The 16,540-nt window shown below is 43.4% G+C and overlaps 1 protein-coding gene across 1 annotated transcript in view; it reads left to right on the top strand.

Moving 5' to 3' along the window:
* Positions 1-16,540, top strand: part of LOC105997765 (AT-rich interactive domain-containing protein 1A-like) — a 58,648-nt gene that overhangs the window by 23,327 nt on the left and 18,781 nt on the right. The window contains exon 2 of the mRNA XM_013032291.1: positions 14,384-14,596. Within this exon, the coding sequence (XP_012887745.1) occupies positions 14,384-14,596 (213 nt within the window). The remainder of the gene's footprint in view (positions 1-14,383; positions 14,597-16,540) is intronic.

Here is a 16,540-nt window from a genome sequence, read left to right as displayed (position 1 = left end):
AAAAAAAAACCCCAAAACAAAACAAAAACTATATTTTAGCCAGGCGCTGGTGGCTCACAATCCTAGCTACACAGGAGGCTGAGATCTTAGTATCGCGGTTCAAAGCCAGCCCAGGCAGGAAAGTCCCTGAGACTCTCATCTCCAATACACCACTAGTAAACTGAAAGTGGCGTGTTGGCTTAAGAGCGCTTGCCCTGAGCTGAAGAGCACAGGGACAGCGCCCAAGCCCAGAGTTCAAGCCCCACCACCAACAAAAAAACAAACAAAAAACACACACAAAAAACCCCCTATATTTTGGGGCTGGGAAGGTGGCTCAGTGGTAAAGTGCTTGCTTTGCATGCATGAGGCCCTGGGTTCGATTCCTCAGCACCACATAAGCAGAAAAAGCCAGAAGTGGCACTGTGGCTCAAGTGGTAGAGCCTTGAGCTGAAGAGCTGAGGGACAGCACCCAGTCCCAGAGTTCAGGCCCCAAGACCGACAAAGCAAAACAAAACACTATATTATGAAAAACAGAGAAGAAAGTCTATTGTGAATTCTTTACAGACTGATACTGTGTATAACAGTCATTTCATGTGTTGTACTTATCAGTTAAACTCTCATATCTATTTTAATGTTTTTGTTTTTGTTTTGAAAGGAAGTCTTGTTATATTGTCCTGGCTGGTCTTGAACTCACCTGCCTCAGCCTGGTGAGCAACTAGTTACTGGCAGGTATTACCATATCTGGTTAAATAGGGTTTTGTTTTTTGTTTTTGCCTGTCCTGGGGCTTGAACTCAGGGCCTGGGTACTGTCCCTGAGCCTCTCTGTGCTCAAGGCTAGCACTTTACCACTTGAGCCACAGGACCACTTCTGGCTTTTTCTGTTTTTGTGGTACTGAGGAATCAAACCCAGGGCTTCATGCATGCTAGGCAAGTACTCTACCACTAAGCCACATTCCTAGTCCCTAAAAATGTTTTTAATGCCTGTTTTTATGGATAATTTAATGCCAAGGAATGAAATGACTTGATAAAAAGGTGTCAAACTCTCTACATGGTTTGTTTGTTTTTTAAGTATGCCCTTAATTTATTTAATTGCTAGGTACCTTCTAGTTCACCAGTTTGAACTTTTAGTCTTTTGAGTGTGGTATACCAGAAATTTGGGACTTGTGCAAAACTGTGACAGCTGAGGGTGCTAGAGTACATAGCAGTGAATAAATATACCCGGATATATTCCACCTTCTGGAATTATTTATTTTTGTGCAAGTTTGGGTTTGAACTCAGCGCCTGGTTGGGCTTGAACTCAGGGCTTGAAATCAGGGCTCTGATTGTTTTGCTTGAGGCTAGTGTTCTACCACTGAGCCAGAGCTCCATGTCCCAGGCTGGCTTTTAACTGCGATCTTCAGATAAAGCCTCCTGAGTAACTACAGTTACAGGTATAAACTACTGGCACCTGGCTTGGAGTTATTGTTATTAACATACAATAGTAATATTGTTATATTAACATACTAGGTTAAGGGGCTGGGAAGGTGGCTCAGTGGTAGAGCGCGTGCCTTGCATGCATGAGGCCCTGGGTTTGATTCCTCAGCACCACATAAGCAAAAAGAAAAAAGCCGGAAGTGGCGCTGTGGCTCAAGTGGTAGAGCGCTAGCCTTGAGCTGAAGAGCTGAGGGACAGCGCCCAGGCCCAGAGTTCAGGCCCCACGACCGGATCCCCCCAAAAAAAATTAAATAAAAATTTAAATTGAGTTCACTAGAAAAGGCTATATTGAAGCCAGAAGCTGGTAGCTTTTGCCTGTAATCCTAGCTACTCAGAGGAGGCTGAGATCTGAGGATCAAGGTTTGAAGCCAGCCTGGGCAGGAAAGTCCATGAATTTTTTTTCTTGTTTTCTTTTTTCTTTTTTTGCCAATCTTGGGGCTTGAACTCAGGGCCTGGGCACTGCTGTTGAGCTTTTGCTCAAGGCTAGCACTGTACCACTTGAGCCACAGTGCCATTTCTGGCTTTTTCTGTTTATGTGGTACTGAGGAATCAAACCCAGGGCTTCATGCATGCTAGGTAAGCACTCTATCACTAAGCCGTATTTCCAGCCCCATGAGATTCTTATTTCCAATTGCACAGAAAAAGTCAGAAGTGGTTCTGTGACTCAAGTGGTAGAGCACTAGCCTTGAGCAAAAGGAGTCCAGAATTGGCAAAAAGGAAAAAAAAAGTATGTTGATGATGTATCTGACATAAAATATTGAACTGTTCTAATGTGGGAGAAGAAAGGGTATTCTCAGTGGTGGGACCAGTGAATTCAAAGTCTAAATCTAGAATATGTCCATCTGGATTGAGGATTTTTTTTTTTTTTACTTCATTTAACTTCATACAATAAATATGCCTGGCCATCCTAGTTTCATGTACCTGAAGTCGGCTGTTATCTGTTTATATTAGTTGTTTTTAACTTCTTGCTGTGCTTAATATGTACCTAATATATAGTATAGCTACTATATATGTATGTATAGGAAAAAGTGGCTTGTTTATACATACATATATAAATTATATAGAGAGAGCTTAGTACTATCTGTAGTTTCAGATGAGGAGAGACTTATAATACTATTAGGTCTATTCTCTTGGGGAAGAAGCAGAGTCCGAGAAGTTGAAGGCACTGAAGGACAGAGCTCTTAACTACTCACTGTGCTGGAATGGCCATGTAGCACCCCAAAGAATTTCCTCTTAGCACGAATAAGGATAAGAATGGTAAGGTAAGGCCTGCAAAGTTTCATTGTCTCTTCTGAGGTTGTCTTTCCTTTCCTACTTTGAAGTGGCTCAGTGGTAAAGCGCTTGCCTTGCATGCATGAGGCCCTAGGTTCGATTCCTCAGCACCACATAAGCAAAAAGAAAAAAGCCGGAAGTGGCGCTGTGGCTCAAGTGGTAGAGTGCTAGCCTTGAGCTGAAGAGCTGAGGGACAGCACCCAGGTCCAGAGTTCAGGCTCCATGACCTCCCCCTCCCACCCCCAAATATGATAACCATGTTAGTGATACATGTTCAGATGAACATATCTAAAACTGTAAAAATCAGAGATAGCTTGGCTTTGAGGATGATGCTAATTAAAAATCTGGGAATCTGAGTTAGTGTCCTTATTTTTCTTCGTTGGCCAGCCACTGCCCTCTTCAGACTATTGTCTGACCAAGGAAATTGAATGTGTATCTGAATTCCAGAGTCACTCTGTGCTGGAGATGGGAGGAGCTTTGGAAGGAGAACATTTAGCCAAAGAATCTCCTGAGATGAAAAACAAAGATTTGTGGCCCCATTTTAGAGGTGCTCATTCAGAATCTGTAGAGTAGGATTGGATTGTGTAGCTGAGGAGGTTGAGTTACAACCTGATTTCAATGCCTTGCCTGCTCTCTCAGTAAATTGGGTCTGTGAACTGGGATGGGAACTTTAGTGTTCTGCATCTCAGCTTAGTACTCTTCCTACCACTCCCACTGTTGTTACCTGTTTTATTTTGTTTATTTGCTTTTCTTTTTAGTGTCTTGAGACTGGGAGTTGAATTTGGTATCTGGTGTTTTTGCTCATTGTCTGGCACTCTACCACCTGAGCTATGCCTCCAACTCTACTTGGCTGTACTGGGGTTAGATATACTCAGAGCTTCATGCTTTCAAGGCAGACATTCTTACCACTTGAGCTATTTCTCCAGCCCTACTTTATTGCAATTTTTTAGACAGGATCTCTCGTATAGTTCAGGCTATCTTTAAACTCTAGATGTTTTTGCTTCAGCCTCTTGAGAATATAGGTGCATATCATCACACTGACCTCTCACTCTTTTTATGAGGGATGAGAGAGCTGGTCCTGGGATGTAAATTCAGGGTCCTAGAACTGTCTCTGAGATTTTGTGCTCAAGGCTAGCCCTCTACCAATTGAGCCACAGCTTCACTTCTGGCTTTTTGTGGTTAATTCGAGATAAGAGTCTCTTAAGACTTTCCTTCCTGGGCTTGATTTGAACTGTGATTCTCAGATCTCAGCCTCCTGAGTAGTAGGTATAAACCACTGGTACTGGGTGGGATGTTCAAATTTTGATACTAGGCATTTTAATCTTGTTTAATCTTCTTGGGAGCCTTAATAATTGTTCCTAGTAGCCCTGTTTTTATTGTTTCTTTCTTCTTCTTCTTCTTCTTCTTCTTCTTAGTGTTGGGATTGAACTCAGGGACTTGATGAATACTATGGCTTTAGGACAGATATTCATCCCCCAGCCCTGACCCTGGGTTTGAAGCAAAACCTGAAGAGCACCCTTCCCACCCTGTCCAGTCACAAAGACGTTTGCTTGGTTTTCTTAGAGGCTATGATACTTAGTTGGAAACAGGAAGAAATTGGCAATGCATGATCCTACAAAAAAGTGATCTTTATCACTTTACCAAGAAAAGGACTTAAAATTTGTCAGGAGATTGATTGTTTTGGTGTGTTAGCTGCTTTATTTGAAGACCTCTTTCTGGTACCATTTGGTTGTGGTTTTTCTGGCATGCTTCCTTTAGGTAGACAGCTGTGAAGTGGTTATTACAGTTGGCTCTCTTAATCTGTTAAGAGTTTTGCTGTATGAGTTAATTACTGTTCCCCTTTGGTCTACTAACTTTAGTGAGTTTTCGCTGATCTTTTGGTTTGGAAATATAGAATAATTGTTCTATATCTTTTTGCTGTGGTTCTATATCTTACTTGTTTATTATTATTTATTTTGGTATGTGGGTTTGAATTCAGGTCCTTGTGCTTATTAGGCAGGCCATTTACCACTTGAGCAACTTTCCCAGCCCTTTTTGTTTTATTTCTTTTGGGTAGCATCCTTTGTTTTGCCTGGGTGGGACTGAGACGTCAGTCCTGCCTCCACTTCTGTAGATGGGATTACAGGCATGTTTCCATGGTGGCCAGCTTTTTTGTTGTTGTTGTTTTGGTCCAAGCTGGCCTATAAGGGAAATCCTCCTGATAGTTGTGCCATGATGCTCAACTCTTTATTTGGACAGTTCTAGGGTATGTACTCAGGTCCTTGTGCTCTTGTGGTTTATTTGTTCATGGCTGGTATTCTACCATTTGAGCAATGCCTACAGTTCAGCCATTTGCTGGTTATTTTGGAGATAGAATCTCAAAGACTTTTCTGCCCAGGCTGGCTTTGAACCTTGATCCTCAGATCTCAGCCTCCTGAGTGAGGATTATTGATGTGAGACGCTTGTCTCTTTGGAATTAGGACCATATGTGATTGCTGAGTCACATCTTAGCAACTATGAGTAAGGATGAGGAGGAGGAGGAGATCCTTTTACCTCTCTCTTACTGTTTTGGGATTACAGGTGTGTTTTGCCATGTAGATTTATTCTTACCATTTAGAAATAGTATGAGTTTGGAAGGTTCTGAGTCAGGTCTGGTTGCAGCCCTTTCTGGGTATTTCCTCACACTGCTGCATTGGCTGTTATCTTGGAAATGGGCTAATTGGGGGGATCAAATAGAAAGTTATGGGTCTCAGTATCTTAGGGTTACAATGTCCTGTTTCCCTATTGTGCAAGCAGGACATGCTGGCTTCAACTATTTAGAAGGCATAAATAGGATGATCATAGTCCAAGACTGCCAGGCAAAAGCAAAAGACCCTATATGAAAAATAACTTCAAAAGACTTTCATATGGTAGAGAATCTTCCTGGCAAGCACAGGCCCTGAGTTCAAATTCTGTACTGCCAAAAGCAAATAGCTGGGCATGGTAACTAGCTCATGTCTGTGTTCCCAGCACTTGAGTCTGAGATAGGAGGACCACTTGAACCATGTTGTAAGAAACTAGCTTGGGCATTTTTAGGAAGCAGGGTCTGGGTGAAAAACTGAAATAAGTAAGTTTCTAGACAGTTTCGTTTTAGTTAGGGGATAGAGGTCTTTGATCAGTCTTCAAAGCCATAAAGTGCTGAAAGAAGAAAGGAGCAAAGAAAGGAAGCAAGTAAATAAGTAGGATTAGAGGGTGTTAGATACCACCAATGCCTATGTAAGAGAAGAAACAATGGGAATGACTTATGCGCTTCAAATGGTGTGTATCCCAGGATCTTAGATCCCAAGTCCTGGGATCTAAATGAGCCCATGTAGTTGGAATGTAAAAGCTTGTTGGTTCATCTTTAACTTTATACTTATCTCTGCCTGAAATGCCTCTTAATAGGGGAAGAACTAGATCAACAGCTGCTGCCAGTCTCTGGAATCACAGGAAGCCAAGGCCTGGTGCCTTTGTATAGGAGCTGTGCAGCCAGACAATACTTTTGTGCTGGCGGGGCCATGTGGCAAGTCATGTGACCCAGGGCTGTTTTCTGCTGGGGTCCTTACCCATCTGTTCTCTCGGCTCTTTCTGGGTTATCAGGCGCCAGTCCAAGTCCTCCCAGGCAGCCAGCTTCATGGCCAGAGATTACGAGCACTAACCTTCCTGGCAGGGGCGGTGTGGCTTCGAGTTTATGCAGATTAGCCATGTGTTTCTCACTTTAAGGCGTTCCACAGGAAAAGCCTTTTCCTGTGTTTGGCTCTCAGTGGGCGGTTCCCAGCTTACTGTACTGGGACTCAGCAAGCTGCAGGCATGCATGAGAGGGATCACAGTACACTGGCCCCCCTCTCCCATTCCACCTCCAGTGCTACGTCACCACAACACAACCACTAGCGCTCTCATACTGTTGGTGTCATTCATTCGGTGCCAAGATTGCTTTAAAAAATTCCCTTGGCCCCAGTTCAAACAGGAGTACAGCTGGGATGTGTTAGATTTTAGGCAGTCTGCCCTCAATTTGAGATGAGTTATAAATAGCAGTGCCGACTTCCTTAACTACCGCTCTCTGAGGTAAAATGCAGGTTAATTACTGTGGGAATCAATTAGGGGGTTCTTTCGGTTAAAGAGCCAGGGATGCATTTTTTATTGTTATTATTAAAAGTCATACAATAAATCTAGCCAGGAATAAATTGAAGGCATGAGTAAGAAATAATATTTAAATATCCCAAATCTTAGGTTTTGGCTCTTAAGTTTATACTGGCCCTAACTAGTTGGCATTTAGTTAGGGAAACAGAACAAGTAAGTGATGGTCAAGATTTCTTTTCTGAGGGACTTTTTTTTTGGCGTTCCTTGGCCCATCCCTCTCTACTTTTACTTTTTTATTTTTTGGTTGGTCGTGGGGCTTGAACTCTGGGCCTGGGCGCTGTCCCTCAGCTCTTCAGCTCAAGGCGAGCGCTTTATCACTTGAGGTACAGTGCCACTTCCGGTTTTCTAGTGGTTGATTGGAGATAGGAGTCTCACAGTCTTTCCTGCCCAGGCTGGCTTTGAACCTCATCCTCAGATCTCAGCCTCCTGAGTAGCTAGGATTACAGGCTTGAGTCACCTGCACCTGGCGAAGGTGATTTTTCTTTAGTCTTTCTTTAAAAAATCTTTTCACTGGGGCTGGGAAGATGGCTCAGTGGTAGAGCGCTTGCCTTGCATGCCTGCGGCCCTGCGTTAGATTCCTCAGCACCACATAAGCAAAAAGAAAAAAAGCCGGAAGTGGCGCTGAGGCTCAAGTGGTAGAGCACTAGCCTTGAACTGAAGAGCTGAGGGACAGCGCCCAGGCCCAGAGTTCAGGCCCCATGACCGGACCCCCCCAAAAAAATCTTTTCACTCTGTAGCCCAGGCTGTTGCCATCCTCCTGCCTTTGCTACCTAGGTATTGAGAGGGCATGTGCCAGCTTGTTGACCTTTGTTTTTAAACAGTGTGTTTTGGGGGGATGTCTGCAGTTTTGAAGTCCTGTCTGGTATAGTATAGTTATTCTCAAAATATGTGTTCTTCCTTTATTGTTCTAGTCTTTTTAATATATTAGCATATTAGCACTTTCTTTTTTTTTTTTTTTTTTGGGTCAGTCATGGGGCCTGAACTCTGGGCCTGGCACTGTCCCTCAACTCTTCAGCTCAAGGTTAGTGCTCTACCACTTGAGCCACAGTGCCATGTCTGGGTTTTTCTGCTTATGTAGTGTGCTAAGGAATCAATCCCAGGGCCTCATGCATGCAAGGCAAGCATTCTACCACTGAGCCATCTTCCCAGCCCTGCAATTCTTTTTTTTTTTTCCCCCCCTCAAAGTCATAACCTATCTTAGGGTTGAATTTAGGGTGTGTCTCTTGGGCTTATGGCTAGTTTGATCTGGGCTTTCTCCCAACAGTATTCTTGCAGTCGGCAGCATTACAACTTAACAGTTATTGAGTCCTAGCTCTGCATATGGGTATTTGAGGAACCTCTCAAGATAAACTACCTGAACTCTGGCTTCTTAGAACTTAGCCTTGAACCTATAAGTTTATCGGTAACCTGGGTGACATAGTAGACCTCTACCTGCCCTCAATAAAAAGAAAAGAAAAGAAAGATAGACAAAGAAAAAGAACTTAGTCTTGAGAAATGTAATTAGTTGTAGCAAGGCAGAGATCTGGAGGATTGTGTTTTGAAGCCAGCCCAAGCAGAAGTTTGTGAATGTCCATCTCCAAAAATTGCCCTCAGAAAGGCCAGATGCCAGTGGCTCATGCCTGTAATCCTAGCTACTTAGGAGGCTGAGATCTAAGGATCACAGTTCAAAGCCAGCCCTGGCAGGAAAGTCTGTGAGACTTTCCAGAAATCCGGAAGTGGTGCTGTGGTGCAAGTGGTAGAGCACTTGCCTTGAGCTGAAGAACTCAGGGATGGCGTCTAGACTCTGAGTTCAAGCCCCATGACCAATCCTCCCCCCCCCCAACAAAAAAAATTGCCCTCAGAAAGCTGGGTTGGAGGCATGACTCAAATGGTAGAGTACCAGTTGAGCAAGCAAGCTGAACAAATTTGAGGACTGATTTCAAACTCATACCAGCAAAATAAAAAAAAATGTGATCAATTGGAATACTTAGGTATAAGTAAATATCAGATCTCATAGCCTACTCACTATAAGAGGGACATTGGAAATGTGTGAAATCAAGGTATGCATAAAGTGTGGGAAGAGGCTTCATGCAGAAAGATTGAGGGTTTTGGTTGTTGTTACCCCCCCCCCCCGGCGGGAATAGGTCTATAACTTTCTGGTACATACGTGCCTGTTTGATAGATATACTTGCCTGTTGTGTGTGCAAAACCCCTGGGTTTGATCACCAGCATGAGGGTTGGAGGTAGGCAAGCTACTTGAGCAAGCCTTGTGGACAGGAGGGCAGAGGAATATGCCGTTAATTACATATAGCTGGGAATATACAATATTGGGCAACTACGGGATGAGAATGAAAAATGTGTAGAACTGTACCATACCATTGAGCTAATATAGAAGCACTATTGTTGTTGTTGTTGGTGGTGGTGGTGGTGGTGGTGTGTGTGTGTGTGTGTGTGTGTGTTTGAACTGCAGTCCTCAGCTTCCTGAGTAGCTAGGATTACAGGCGTGATCCACCAGCACTTGGCTTCAAGATTTAATAGATAGAAAGTTTGGAACTGTTATTGAGCTGAGAGTGAGAGAAAACATTTGTATATTGCTCTAGCACTGTACTATCAGTATGATAATGACTAGCTACAAGTTAAAGAGCCTTAGTTTATTTTGTAAATTTTAATTACAAAAGCAAACTTGGCAGGTGGGTCACACCTATTTTCTCCAAATAATCAGTAGAATGGCAGATTTAGGGTTGTTTCAAGTGGTAGAGCACCAGCTTTGAATGAAAAAGCCTAGCAAGAGCATAAGGTTCTGAGCTTAAGTCCCAGTACAGACTGTCTGTCTATTTATCTGTCTGTCTATCTATTATCTATCTGTCTGTCTATTATCTATCTATCTATCTATCTATCTATCTATCTATCTATCTATCTATCTATCTATCTATCTATCTATCTATCTATCTATCTATCTATCTATGTAAAATAGCAGGTGAGATACATACCCATAAGGTCAGTACTAGGGAGGCTAAAGCCGGAGGGTTGGGAGTTAAAGGATAAGCAGCTTGGGCTATGTAGTAAAACCGTGCTTTAAAAAAAAACAGACAGGGGCTGGGAAGGTGGCTCAGTGGTAGAGCGCTTGCCTTGCATGCCTGAGGCCCTGGGTTCGATTCCTTAGCACCACATAAGCAAAAAGAAAAAAGCCGGAAGTGGCGCTGTGGCTCAAGTGATAGAGTGCTCGCCTTGAGCTGAAGAGCTGAGGGACAGTGCCCAGGCCCAGAGTTCAGGCCCCACAACTGGACCCCCCCCAAAAAAAAACAAAAACAAAAAACAGACAGCCTATCACCGGTGGCTGACACCTGTAATCCTAGCTACTTGGGAGGCTGAGATCTGAGGGTTAAGGTTCAAAGCCAGCCTGGGCAGGAAAGTCTATATGAGATTCTTATCTCCACTTAACTAGCAAAAAGCTGGAAGTGGGGCTGTAGCACCAACTATGAGTGATAAAGCTCAGAGATAGTGCCCAAACCTGGAGTTCAAGCCTCAGGACCAGCATGTGTGTGTGCATACACACAGAGTAAATTGAAAAAACAATTCAGTTCCTTAGTTATACTTCGTACTGTAAATACTTAATAATCACACACTGCAGAAAATTTTATTGAATTTGCCTCAATAAAGTTGCTGTATCAATGATTCCTAGCTTAAAAGCACTTCAAGGACCTTAAAAGATGATCCAGGGAGAAGTCTGAATTTTTCCAGACACATTAAATTGGAATCTGTATTGAGAAACTTAGGCATTTGTTAAGCTTCACAAAAAATTCCAATCTGCTTCATTGGTTAAATAGCTACTTCTCTAGAAGCTCAAAGGTAACTATAGTAATGACTGTCATTCATGTTGTGGAGAGACCTAGATTGACAAATACCCAAAGCAGGTTGATATCTGTCCAGCAAATGTTGTCCCTTCACTTGGGGACAGCAGAGATGACAGCTGCAATCTGGGCTGAGATGAGGTCCTCAGTGTGATATGTGGCATGGTATGGCTCTTTACAGGAGAGAATGGGGGTATTTTAGTTCTGTTGCCAGCTGTATTGGAGAAGAGCACATGATATTTATTACTCACTAGTCTGTTGTTGTTAAATTTGAAGTTCCTAAATAGTCCCAAAAGAATCCAAGTAAGCTCAAATTATGATTGGGAATGTTATTGGATCACCTAACATAGATGCAGGACTTGGATGGATATTGTTAGGATTGTTGAGAACAGCCCTTTAATAACACTTAACATTTAGTAGTGATTTGGGACATGGCTTTATTGAGATTTTCTAGTCTGGGAGGGTAGTACTCCCATCAACACTTTTTAGCTGAAATTTCAAATTAGCTTGAGAGAACTCTGCTTCTACCTTTTTGTTCTCGATATTTAGAACAGCCTTTATAAATGATCATCTTGTTCATTTTCCCTTTGTAAACACTCTACTTCATTTCCTCTATTATCAAACAGTGTTCTTTTGTGTGCTTGTGTGCTGATGCTAGGGCTTGACCTCAGGGCTTGTGTGCTGCTCAAGCCTAGTGCTCTACCACTTGAGCCACAGCTTGCTCCTTTCCTCTCCTTTCCCCTTCTTTCCCCTCCTTTCCCTTTTCATTTCCTGTTCTCTCCTTTTTGTTAGTTTAGTGGTGATATGAGTCTCACAGACTTTGCTGCTGCCTGGGCTGGCTTTGAACCATGATCCTCAGATCTCAGCCTCCTGAGTAGCTAGGCATGAGCCACTGGTGCCCAGCTTTAAGACAGATATGCCAGCTGTAGGTGGCTCATACCTATATTCCTAGTTACTCAGGAGGCTGATATGTAAGGGTCACAGTGCAAAGCTGGCCTAGAAGTATAAGAGACTCCTATCTCCAATTAACCAGTAGAAGGTCAGAAGTGGGGCTGTGACTCAAGTGATAGAGCACCAGTCTTGAGCAAGACAGCTCAGGGACAGTACTCAGGCACTGAGTTCAAGCCCCAGTGCTGTCACCACATTTACAGTTTGAAAGAAAAAAGGCTGGAAGTCATAGTTGAAGATAAGTACCCATGATTGGAACTTTTGAGTTTAGTGTTGGTGCTAGCTTTTCAACATTAGTTTCTAGAAGGAGTGTGTCATTGTAACATTTCACACATGTATACAATATATCCTGACCAACTTCATTGCTATCACTGTCCTTTATCCCTTGTCTCCCTAAAATAATTTTGAAAGATTTCCTTGTTCTATATTCACATGTATGCAGCAGACTGCTTTGAACACACTCATCTTCATTCACCCTCTTCTTTAACCCTCCTACAGTTTCTCTTCCCAGGAGAGCCTCTTTTGCTTTCCTGTCATTCATTTTTTTAAAAATACGTATTTACTGCACCAAGGAGTTTCAACATATTTCAGACCTGTGTATATTCTATATTTCATCAGACTAATCCTCTTCTTGATTGCTCTCCTGTAACTTACTCTTTAAAGAAACAAAAGTTCTATCTTTTTTTTTTTGGTTGGTTGTGGGGCTTGAACTCTGGGCTTGGGCGCTGTCCCTACGCTCTTCAGCTCATGGTGAACGCTCTATTGCCTGAGCCACAGCACCACTTCTGGTTTTCTAGTGGGTTATTAGAGATAAGAGTCTCACAGACATTCCTACCTGGGCTGGCTTTGAACCATGATCCTCAGATCTCAGCCTCTTGAGTAGCTAGGATTACAGGCATGAGCCATCGGTGCCTGGCAAGTTCTATCCTTTTTTTTTGGGGGGGGGTCTGGTCGTGGGGCCTGGGCACTGTCCCTCAGCTCTTCAGCTCAAGGCTAGCCCTCTACCACTTGAGCCACTGCGCCACTTCTGGCTTTTTTCTTTTTGCTTATGTGGTGCTGAGGAATTGAACCCAGGGCCTCATGCATGTAAGGCAAGTGCTCTACCACTGAGCCACCTTCCCAGCCACAAGTTCTATCCTTTTATCTCCCCCCTCCCCCCTAAGTCATGGGGCTTGAACTCTGGGCCTGAATGCTGCTCTTCAGCTCAAGGTTAGGGCTCTACCACTTGAGCTACAGCCCCACTAATGGTTTTCTGGTTGGTTTATTGGAGAGAAGAGTCTCACAGACTTTCCTGCCAGGAGTGGCTTTGAACTTCGATCCTCAGATCTCAGCCTCGTGAGTAGCTAGGATTACAGGTGTGAGCCATCGTCGCCCGACTTTTTTTTGTCAGTTGTGAGGCTTGAACTAAGGGCCTGGGCTCTGTCCTTGAATCTCTTTGTGCTCAAGGCTAGTATTCTACCACTTAGAGCCACAGCACTTCTGATTTTTGAATGGTTAATAGGAGGTAAGAGTCTCATGGGGACTTTTTTGCTCAGGCTAGCTTTGAACCATGATGCACAGATCTCAGCCTCCTGAGTAATTAGGATTATAGGCATGAGCCACTTGTGCCCAGCTCAGATTCTTAAATACTAAAAGAAACCACCTTTTCACTTAAGCTTTACAAAAATCTAAATTAATTTACTTTTTTTTTTTTTTTTTTGTCGGTCATGGGGCTTGAACTCTGGGCCTGGACGCTGTCCCTCAGCTCTTCAGCTCAAGGCGAGTGCTCTACCACTTGAGCTACAGCGCACTTCCGGTTTTCTAGTGGTTTATTGGAGATAGGAGTCTCATGGTCTTTCCTGCCCGGGCTGGCTTTGAACCGCGATTCTCAGATCTCAGCCTCCTGAGTAGCTAGGATTACAGGCGTGAACCACCGGCGCCCGGCTTTAATTTACTTTTCTTTCAATCACTATTACTTGGCCATGTTGTTCCTTGGAGAAAGCATAAATTTAATAACATTTTGTGCCATAGTGCAAACAGGCTACAAATGTGCAAAGGAAATGTGTCCACTAATAGAAGAATAGAAATACCTGGATGCTTATATGTCCTACTCTCAATCATAGTATTGAAGCATCAGTTTAATGTTGTTGAACAAGGTTATTTAGTTTTTGTTGGTCGTGGGGCTTGAAATCTGGGTCTGGGTGCTGTCCTCAGCTCTTCAGCTCAAGGTGAGCATTCTACCACTTGAGCCACAGCCCCACTTCCAGTTTTCTGAGTGGTTTATTGGAGATAAGAGTTTCATGGACTTTTCTGCCTGGCTGGCTTTGAACCTTGATCCTCATATCTCAGCCTCCTGAGTAGCTAGGATTATAGGCATGAGCCACTGGCGCGTGGCTAACAAGGTTATTTTTAATGCATACCAGCACTGTCCTCTCCAAGTGAAAAGCCTTTGTTCTGTTCTGTACTAAAGAGTGCATATACTAATTGCTCTACTCCTGACTTTTCCATTGAATCTTTAGTAGTACCATACTTACAAAGTAACTTTTTAGATCTTTCAGATGGTATTTTCCTTTTATACATGACAAAATCAAAATCCTTAGGAGAGTTAAATAATTTACTTAAGGGTTATTGGGTCTGTTGCTTTTTCATAGAAACTGTTTCCTATGTTGCATAGAGACTTCAAAAGATATGTGCTTGGGTTGTATGTTCACGTTGGCCAGAGGCCATCAAAGCTTAAGGTTAATGAAATGCTCTTTATTTTGTAGCCATCCAGTCCAATGGATCAGATGGGCAAGATGAGACCTCAGCCATATGGCGGGACTAACCCATACTCACAACAACAGGGACCTCTGTCAGGACCACAGCAAGGACATGGGTACCCAGGGCAGCCATATGGGTCCCAAACACCACAGCGGTACCCAATGACCATGCAAGGTCGGACGCAGAGTGCCATGGGAGGCCTCTCTTATGCACAGCAGGTAGATGGTTACTGATTACTCTGACCCTTGTTGGTATCCAGGGTCTGGTCTCAGGTATAGAATCAGAATGTTTCCTTATCTTCCAAACAAAGTGATAGGAGCACATGCTAGGTGGTTCAGCTAGTTAGAACGTAGTACTGGCCAAGATTATGAGCACCATCCCATATGTGTTCTGTATGTCTTGTATGTGTCTTTATGCTACTTACCCTTGGGATTGAATTCAATTTACTACTGAGCTATATACCCTAGCCTGTCTTTTGACCTGGCTGCTTGCCAGTACCCACCTAAGAGCTGATCTCTGAAGGAAGTGAGACAAATAGGGCATTGGCTGAGCACCTATCACTGCTGCTATAGTGAAAACCATGCCATCTGCCTTGGGGATGGAAGCGGTCCTTTGTGTTTTACTGTCAGGGTCAAAAACTGTTTAAGAGGGACTTAGAACAGAAAGTGCAATATTCAACAATAAAGATGCTAATAATCTTTTATAAATGTTCAGGTATCTTCTCATCTCTGTTTGGCAGTCTGCCCTATTACCTCCCCTTCTCTCCCTCCCTCCCTCCCAAAAGTTGAGTAGTCTCAAATTCTTTAGTCCTCCTTCCTCAACTTCCCAAGTGCTAGGATTATAGGCATGCATAACCATACTGATTTAAATGTGTTATGTGTATATATGTATGCCTGTCAGTATTGGGCCTTGAACTCAGGATGTTGTGCTCTTTCCTGAGTGTGTGTGTGTGTTTGTGCGCGTGTGCGCGCGCGCATGTGCGTGCGCCCCAGTCCTGGGTTTGAACTTATTCTGTCTCTGAGCTTCTTTTGTTCAAGGTTAGTGCTCTACCACTTGAGCCACAGCTCCACTTCTGGCTTTTTTTGGTAGTTTAGTGGAAATGAAGTCTCACTTTCCTGCCCTAGGCTGGCTTTCAGCCCCCTGAGTAACTAGGATTATGTGTGAGACACTAGTGCCTGGCTTTTTTTTACACAGGACTAGAACTCTGCCATTTGAGCCATACCCATTTCCAACTAGCACCACTGTCTTTCAACTGTCATTTTTATGTTAATTGAAAATGGTGAGGGCATAAAAAAATATCTTTAAAACTTTAAAGCAAAGATGCCCCAAAATATAGAGAATGATATCTGGTGGATTTTTTTTCACCTCCTTTCTTCTCTTTATCCATTCTCCCTTTCTCTTTTCTTCTCTTAACTCCCTTCTTCAAGAAGAAAGTTAGGAAGAGATGGGGGTAAAACTTTTATATAGGGGAGCCCAAAGGGGTACTACTTACCAGATAAATCCTCATTGCCTGAGATAGTATAGTCGTATAGACAGTATAAGTAAGCCAACAGGCCCTTAAATTATTATTATTTATTATTATTATTATTATAATCGTGGGGCTTGAACTCTGGGCCTGGGCACTTTTCCTTAGCTCTTCAGCTCAAGGCTATTGTTCTACCACTTGAGCCACAGTGCCACTTCCGGTTTTCTGGTGGTTTATTGGAAATAAGTCTCAGGGACATTCCTGCCCATTCCTGTGATCCTCAGATCTCAGCCTCCTTAATAGCTAGGATTATAGACATGAGCCACCAGCATCTAGCTGCCCTTAAATATTTTTATTTTTTATTTTTTGGGGGCCCGAACTCTGGGCCTGGGTGCTGTCCCTCAGCTCTTCAGCTCAAGGCTAGCGCTCTACCATTTGAGCCACAGCGCCACTTCCAGCCTTTTTTTTTCTTTTTGCTTATGTGGTGCTGAGGAATCTAACCCAGGGCCTCATGCATGCAAGGCAAACGCTCTACCACTGAGCCACCTTCCCAGCCCCCTTAAATATTTTTTGTTTGTTTTTGTGGGTTTTTTTTGAGGGGTGGGGTCCAGTTGTGGTCCTGAACTCTGGGCCTGGGCACTGTCCCTCAGCTCTTCAGCTCAAGGCTAGCCCTCTACCACTTGAGCCACAGCACCAC

Source organism: Dipodomys ordii, unplaced genomic scaffold (assembly GCF_000151885.1).
Source record: "Dipodomys ordii isolate 6190 unplaced genomic scaffold, Dord_2.0 Scaffold6, whole genome shotgun sequence".
Classification (NCBI taxonomy): domain Eukaryota; kingdom Metazoa; phylum Chordata; class Mammalia; order Rodentia; family Heteromyidae; genus Dipodomys; species Dipodomys ordii.
This window is presented reverse-complemented; position numbering and strand designations above follow the sequence as displayed.